This window comes from Octodon degus, unplaced genomic scaffold, assembly GCF_000260255.1.
Source record: "Octodon degus isolate 3935 unplaced genomic scaffold, OctDeg1.0 scaffold00041, whole genome shotgun sequence".
Taxonomy (NCBI): domain Eukaryota; kingdom Metazoa; phylum Chordata; class Mammalia; order Rodentia; family Octodontidae; genus Octodon; species Octodon degus.
The window spans coordinates 1690306-1699262 of NW_004524617.1; the positions used below are offsets into that span (position 1 = coordinate 1690306).

General features: G+C 33.2%; 1 protein-coding gene across 3 annotated transcripts in view; it reads left to right on the forward strand.

The window, feature by feature from the left end:
* Dmd (dystrophin) overlaps positions 1–8957 on the forward strand; it is a 1613500-nt gene that overhangs the window by 82170 nt on the left and 1522373 nt on the right. For all 3 annotated transcript variants that reach the window (XM_023715436.1, XM_023715435.1, XM_023715434.1), the window contains exons 7-8: positions 191–361; positions 6724–6906. In XM_023715436.1, coding sequence (XP_023571204.1) covers positions 191–361; positions 6724–6906 — 354 coding nt within the window. The remainder of the gene's footprint in view (positions 1–190; positions 362–6723; positions 6907–8957) is intronic.

The window sequence follows — 8957 nt, forward strand, 5'->3', positions numbered from 1 at the left end:
TTTATATACCTTATTTTTATACTTGTGTGAAATTAAGTGTATCTAATCTCCATGAGTTATTTTTCTTATGCATATAAAATTCTTGTTTCATCTTTATCCTCTAAGAATTCTATTATTTATAGACTTTTCAATGATGTGGTTTTAATTTACTATCTGTTCCAAAATGCATTCTTTGCTTGTTTTATGGAAGGTTTGTGCCAGAAAGGAAGCCTTAAAGGGAGGTTTGGATAAAACTGTAAGCCTCCAGAAAGATCTGTCAGAGATGCATGAATGGATGACCCAAGCTGAAGAAGAATATCTAGAGAGAGATTTTGAATATAAAACTCCAGATGAATTACAGACAGCAGTTGAAGAGATGAAGGTAAGATAAACCAAACAACAGAGAAAGGAAAATAAAAGGAAATAAATACAACATTGCTTAAAACTGATTCTTCAAAATCTGCTTTCTCTAGGTTTCATAGTACAGGTTGATTTTTAATTAATTTTGACTCAAACTTTGATATATTGTATATTGTAAAGTTATAAAATGTAAATTAATTTTAATGCACTGTAGTCAAAATATAAACATTGGCAATCACAGTTTGAAATATAATTTCTATTGAAATTATATATAATGTTAACAATTAGAATCAGCTGATCACATTAGCTTTTTGCAGCTGTTGCAAATTCAAGTTGAAAATATGACTAAGTCTTCTGGAATAGGAAATTTAAAATGTAGTGAGATGCCATGTTACTTTGTACCTTAAATGGGTTTCTTGGCATTTGAAAGTGCTGAATATTTTAACAAGTAGTCATTGATACTTATTGGATTTAGAAGGATTGGATTTACATGTACATATCTTAAAATAATGGGATAATAAATACATTTATTTAGGACAGAGTTCATGAACAAATAAACATTCAAGTATCTCTCCATTTAAACTACCATGAACTTAGACCAGAGACTTGGAGTTGATGGTACATATGGGGATTTTTGGCTGATCCAGGGCAACTCAGTCATCAACATAATCCTCTAGTTTTGTCATATAAATACCATCATAAAAAATACCATCATACTCCCAAACTTTACTGTGTGAACTGAGGCTTGAAACATACATATTGAAAATGCCTTGCTCAGTATAGGCACTCAATTATTTTTAGTTGTAATAATAACTATTATTTTTATGCAGAAACTAAAACATACAATTTAATCATACTAAGCTATATAAAATATTCACAGATACAGGTTAGGCTTAAGGCCTCATGACATAACAAAATCAATCTGGACCAAATTCTTGGGTTTGAAACATGATCTAGCTCCTTAGCCTGTGTAACCATAATAGGTGAGACACATAAATACACTTCATTTCGATTTCTTCATTTTTGAACCTGGTCTCAGAATGCTTTCTTTTCAAAAATGTTTAAATGAAACATAAAAGTCCTATTACAGTGCCCAAGACAAGTTCGGTATTGCAGAGTTGATAGTTATTTTTACAATTATCATCAGCGTTGCATAGGAAGAAATTCAGTATACATTATCATATAATTTATGTAATTATTATTCAAGAATGTTTATTATAGTTAATAGCACAAAGTGCTGAGATGAAAGCTCACATGTTCAAATTTTAAATGTCATACGGCCTTAGTCAATTTAGAAAAAAAATTAAAATGTCTAAGAAAGATTGAATTTTAGTATTCTAGGATATTAAAAACTACAAAAACATTTTAGTCTGGCAGTACCATGTATCATGCATTTATTCATGCACATACTTACTGTATATTTAATGAATGTAATACCATTTAGATATAAATTATAGTGATAAATCCTCTACCTGCTTTCTTAGAATTTGTATTGTATTGGAGGATGGAAATTGGCAATGACTGGAGAAACAAGTAATACTATTTAAGTTCATGAAAATCTGCTTAAAAAATCAAACAAGATTTTAAAAATACAAAATCATGAGTTTTGTGTTCAGTAAGGTAATGGGAATGGTGAGGTGATAGAAACATTTGACTTTTGAGATATTTATGAGGGACATATTTAATCTGAAGCACTGAATCATGAGGAAAAAAAACATGAAAATAAGTTGTGCAAGCACAACGGGACAAAAACAGAGCGTAAGTTACCCAAGATGAGCTTAAGGCAGTGGACAAATATTCCTTAACACAGGAGTTTTGCAGTTATTGCTAAAAGTTTTATTCTAAGAGAAATGAAGAAGCCAGTTGGAGATTTCTAATAAGGGGCGACAGTGATTTTAAACTTGATGATGGGAGGTCATTCTGAGTAAAATTATACCAGCATGTGGAGGTTAGACAGTAGTTTGCAAGTAATGTCAAGTGTACTTTTTCTTCTGAGAACAGCACAATCCCAAGATGTAGTAGGTCAAATAATATAGCCATAGTTACAAGTTTTATCTGTCTTGAAGGTATTTTATCCCATGCTATTCTGAACTCTACCATCTTAATTTATTTTGCTATTTTATTTATAAATTGTGAATTGTGTATCATCCGTGTGGACTTTCCCTGCATACCATAAAGCCCCAAAGGTCTGTTCTCTCTGTTTTCTACTATTCTAGACTATAGTCCCTGCTCAGGTCACTGAGTAGAAAGTTGTTAGCCATCTTAGGTCCAGTTTTGCTCTGCCTCTCACTGAGTTCCTATGTTTAGTTCAGTCCTTCCTATGACCATTTTCTCTCTCTCCTTGAGAAGTTGGTCTATGTGGTTTACAATCCAGTCAGAATTTTTTTTATATTTCAGGGATAGAAATTAATGTGTCTCATATTTGAAAATTTTGAAAACAATCCCAGAAATGAATAGTCTAATGAATTTGTTCACATTGTTTAAAATGTTCAAGCAATCAGTCTAGCTGCAAAATTGGTATCTTATGGGATGATATTTAAAAGAGAAAATGCCTGGGGTGCCTCTGGCAGGAGTAGCCAAAGGAGCTGTTGGGTAGATCCCATTTCTTGCATTTTCTGCTCAATGGTCAGAGTCAGTCCCTTTAGGTCAATTTTACTTCCTAGTACATAATAATAATACCTTTCCCAGACATCCATTTCTTCTAAGTTTGAATGTTGATTTATCTTTATTGTCAGAAGATAACAACAGCTCTACTTTGACATGCTTCCCTGACTTGTTCAGAGAAAAAGTAGAAACTACCTTCTGTTTCTTTATTGCCTTTCATGTTTTACTTGAAAATTACAGTGCTATGCTGATAACTTATTTTCCTGTGTAAACAAACATTCCTATTGACATAACAAAATGGCAAGGGGTGTTCAATAGGCAACACCTATCAGACTTCAAGATTTGGAGATCAGAAATGACTATATCCTGAACTTTTATGACAAAACCGTTCAAATTTTTTTTTTTGTGGAACCAGGCTTTGAACTCAGACCCTTACACTTGCCAAAGAAGCACTTGTTCTACTGAGCCATCTCCTGGCCCTCAAAAAACTTGAATTTTAACTGTTGTTCCTGTTTGATTTTTTTATGCTACTCTGGGGCTTAACAAATTTTAAAAATATAATGAAAGTAATAAATATGTGAATACATTAGTTTAATCACTAGAGCAGAGTTCAGGCCTGTAGCACACACCTGTAATCCTAGCACTCTGAGGTTGAGTTAGAAAGATCCCTGAGAGCTTGAGGCCACCCTGGTGGTACACAGTGAGATAAAGTCCGCCTGAACTACACAGTGGGACTCTGTCCAAGAAACAAAACAAACAAACAAAACAACATCATTGGAATGGTGACTTTTGCACTTTCATGTTCATCAGATTCAAGTGTAGGAACTGTTTAGAGTAGATGGCTTGACCTCCCCTATAGAATGTGGGATTCCATAATTCTACAGTGGTACCTGAGGTTTATCAAGTCTCCTAGTGATGCCAAGGATTAAGTTCCATGCTCTGAGAAGCACTAGCTCAGTATACTGTTAGTGAAGTATGTCTGCAAAGGGCATGGTTAAATGCATGGAAAGAAAGAGAGCCAGAGCCATTATTTTTTATGAAGATCAACTGTATTGTCCATTTAGCGTTTCCACCTTTACTCACATTAAAGAAACTCATCATGATCTTCTTTCCTCATATCAACTTGGGCTACTAAATTTTGCTCTCTTCTCTGAGGCTTTCCAGCATCTTAGGCTGATTTAATAGAAGAACAAAAGAAAACCAAAGAGATAAGGAAAGCAGTGGTCCTTGTTCTGTGTCATTAGATACATGTACACACTTCTTATAATTTGTAAGAGTTTTAACTGTATTTATTGGGTCCACTACAGCACATTTCTTCCTCATCTCCTTGAGGATTTGAGGTGGAATTAAAAACTATAAGAAAAAAAATAATATCCACAACCACTTACTTAAATTCTAGGAATCTCAATTTTCTGATGTTTAAAATAACAAAACACGTGTATGTGAAGTTTTTATAAAGAATCCCATGAGGTGGTAATTCGGCATGACTGAAATAACACAGAGCAACATGGGAAGTGATTAATGGCTGTCACAGTTGTTGATAATGTTAGAATTACTACAGTCAAAATACTACTTGTATAGTACACACTTCCTGCTCAGTAATGCCAAAATTGATTTATTTATAATATTAAACTAAAATTTCAATTAATAAAATTGAAATCAGTAAAGGCAAATTGTTTGTAGTTAAAATAAATGGCACTTGCCATCACAAATGAATGAGTATACAAAATCTAAAAGATAGGCTGATTATGTTGAAAATTTAAAAGCAAATTATGGTTCACCCTTGTTCATATCCTGCCCATGCTCCCTAATTCTTCCTGCTACATTATTGGCAGGCCCAACTTTCACCAGCCCAAATCTGCATTTCTAAACCTGATGGCTTTCTTTCTTTTTTTTTTTTGGAACCAGGAATTGAACTCAGGCCCTTGTGGGCAAGTACTTATTCTACTGAGCTATCTTCCTGGCCCCAACCTAATGGCTTTCTTTAGAGCTCAAATTCCACTTTCCCACCTGGAGGAAATAAATATTTCCTCTGTGGTTGGTGGCCAATGATAGGAGATTATGTGTACATTAATGCTCAACTTTCTCATGCCTAAATGGGACAACATTAAGGGCTGTGCTACTTTCTAATTGGAATGAACTCCAGTCATAAAGTGGAGATTATAATTAATGTTATTTATATCTCTTTTTTCTTTCCTGTCTCCATTCTTCATTATACTACCAGTATGCCCTTCACATAGGACATGCACATTAACTATATAGGCTGTGTCAAAGTTTCACTTTTTTCAAACCCAAGCTAAAGACACATGGTATGTGTTTCTAAAATATATGCACATACTAGAAGAAATGTCCAGCTCAACACAAGCTAAAGAACACCAGGAATTGTGTTTTAGGTAAACAAATTGAGCTATTTGCTTTTTGAAATCAAAAGAATATACACTCGGGAGAACTAGAGGTTCTATGAGTAAGAGAAGAACCAATATAATTTAGGTTTATGGTAGGGGATTGGAAGAAAAATTTGAAAGCTTTTTAATGACTATTAGTACCACCATGAATGGGCATCTTATCCTACACAGAGATCTTGCTCATTTTTTTCTTGTATTTTCTTAGACAGGGTCTTGCTATATGGTTCAGGCTGGCCTTGGGCTCACTGTATAATCCAGGCTCATCTCAAACTCTCAAAGATCCTCCTGTCTCAGGCTCCCAAGTTCTAGGATTACAGGCACATGCCACCATGCCCGTATGTCATTGCTGTTGTTTTGAAAACACCCTAGTATCAAAGTGGCCTTTACTCAACAAACTGTGAAACAATTATGATCTACAGAAGACCAAGGCCATGGTTGTGTCAGGCCAGCTTCAGATACCAGGAGCTGCTTCTCTCTTTTGCTTTCTTTCTTTTTTTTCTTTAATTTTTTTTAATTTTTAAAGACAGTACATAATATTATTACAACAGAATAAATTACAGATGATCCAATTTCACTAAGCAAAATGATATGCATTTGAGGGTATTTGTTCTATTGCCTAGTGTTCTCTTCAAATTAGTTGTTCATATTAAAAGATATATGCATGAAAAATTGGAAGAATAAAGAAAAACAAATTATAAGAAATTAAGAAAAGAAAAAAGAAAAGAATGAATAAAGAACAAAAAAGAAGGATAGGACAAGGAGTAGGGGAAACATATATCTATATACGTAATCAGGATGGTTTGGACAGCTGTACTGTGGGTTTCGGCTGGTTTGTGGAAATGTTTAATTAATGCTTAATGTTAATGTTTTACTTTCTATTTGTCTCATGTGTTTTCAATGACTGAGCAGAACTTTCTTTCATCTAAATAGAATTCTAAATATAGAATTAGGGGCATTTTTCTTAGTTAAGAATTTTTTATTTAAATGCTGCTATTTGGGTTTATTTCACAATTACTCATCAGAGTAACTTATAAGTGATTTTAGTTATAGACTACTAAACCCTTTATAACTTAGCTAGTATTAAGTACTTATTTTCGCCTTTTAATATTTTATTTTGATATATCCCTAATAAGCCACAAATGCATCCTGTGTAGACTACCAATGAAACTTTTTTCATTAAAAATATATTTAATTATACATTTTCTCCAACTATAAGTAAATCAAAATTTATGTAAGGGTTTAGAGTTAGTATGAATTTTGCTTTATGAATTGCATCCTCACAGGAATTGTATGAGAAGAAATTATATGGTATATAGGAATTCGTTTTTGAAGTAAAGGCAATGACTACTCTCAAAGCACTGCTTTTATTTTTCAGAGAGCTAAGGAAGAGGCCCAGCAGAAGGAAACAAAAGTGCAACTCCTTACTGAGACTGTGAATAGTGTCATAGCCCAAGCTCCACCTGCAGCACAAGAGGCCTTAAAAAAGGAACTTGACACTCTTACCACCAACTACCAGTGGCTTTGCACCAGGCTGAATGGGAAATGCAAGACTTTGGAAGTCAGTTAGTTTTCTTGTGCTTCATAATTTTAAGTCAATATGGTCATGTATGAAGTACCATGGTTAGCAACATGAGTTATGGTATAAAAATTCTCAGGCTTGAATTCCTCCCGTAGGTACTTGTGATTTGCATGACTTTTGGTAATGTGTCTGATTTCATAAACCTATTTGTGGTACTTTTAACTGGTGAAAAATAATACCTTCCTTATAGAGTTGATGAAGTATTTGGCTTACAGTACTTAGCTTAGTGTTTAACAAAAATAAGCAACAGTCTTCTACTTCATATTATTTCTCTTTTAGGTCACAAAAATTCTAAAAACAAGTTTTCTGGACATCTATAGAAGTTGTTTTTTTCATGTATTTGAATGTTTATAATGGTCTGAAATATCTTAGTGGGAAATGTTTTATGGACAATGTATCAATAGGCTTTAATCCTGATGGGATTCTCTGGAGTTCTTCAAGATACATTTCCTAACTAGCTAACTTTTTCATACTTTGCTTTATACTTATTTATTATTGTCAGTACTGCTCTTCCTTTCAAATACAACTTTTGCTCTAGATTGAATATATTTGAATATGGATGAAGAATTTAGGTACCTCAAATGATCCACCATATCATTTTACCAAAAATTAAACTATGATACTCCTTGTGAATATACTTGCACAACAAGCATAAACAACCTAGCAGAAAATTCTCATAATGCCAGACTCCACGCAAAAGTTGGACTTTAAGTCTTCTCTTCGTATACAGATTTACATCTGGGAATAAAGTGGACAAACAATTCAGGTACTTCTTTATTACTGAAGAGTATCAGTTCCTTAATTAGGGCTACATATTTAGGACATTTCTTTAGAGTCAGTTATAACTCAAACCAATAGAGCAGTTCATTAAGTGTATAGTATATTAAATATATAAATTCCTAAGTTAACTAAGATATATCTAACATTTATTCAGTATTTAACATTCATTTCAATATTCCATGTTTCAGTACATAATAAAATATGATCTGGCAGAGGAGATATCTTGGTGGTCTAAGCACCTGCCTAGCAAGTGCAAGAACCAGGGTTTGATCCCATGCCATGCTGTCCCCCACACCATGTGGGCCACCAACACAGGATGTAGGGGCACATGCTTGTAATCCCAATACTGGAGAGGCTGATACAGGAGGATCACTATGAGTACAGGCTGCATAGTGAGACACTATACCAAATACATAAATCAATTTTTAGAAAGATTTTAAAATAAATAAAGACATAAATAAATCAATATAATTATTGAGTTTTTCCATATTATTTCAAATGTCTTATTCATTTAGCAAATCTTTTTCTTATTTTGTGGTTCAATTTATCCCTCAGATACGTGATAAGAGCATTCTTTGTGCAAGGAACTGTTATAGTTACAGAGGATACGTACATATATGTTTCTCAGATTAGAGGTTTGTGAATGTTACAGAAAGTAAATAATAGTGAGAAGTGAGGAGATGATACTATAGATGATACTTTCTCAAGAAAGTCATACTCATTCACTGTCATGTTATATTAAAAATATATGTTCTCATCTAGGAAAATGGTTTTCTTATATTATCTAAGGAACACACTCCAATGTTCCTCTATTCTTAATTCATATATAAGCAGGAACATTTGCATTCTATTACTAAAATTGCACATTTAAATAATACTCTCATAATAATACTATGAATTTACTTAGTGGTACATTTTGTGAAAGATCTTTTATTTTCATTTTAACTACAAAATCTTCAAAACTATTTGCTTAATTATCATTCTGTTCACCTCTTATCTGTAATGAAGTTTCTAACTTTTCCTATTTTATTTTATTTATCTGGTTACTTAGCCCCTGCTTATTTGTTTATTTCTTGTCCACCGACTTAACATACATACTTTATTTTATTGTAATGACATATTCATTATCATCGGCACCTTAATCAGCAAAGTTCTTCAATAACAAATATTTCTCTGTGTATCTCCAACCATAATATGGAAGAGACATTAGCAGTGCCTCTCTCTCTCTCTCTCTCTCTCTCTCTCTCTCT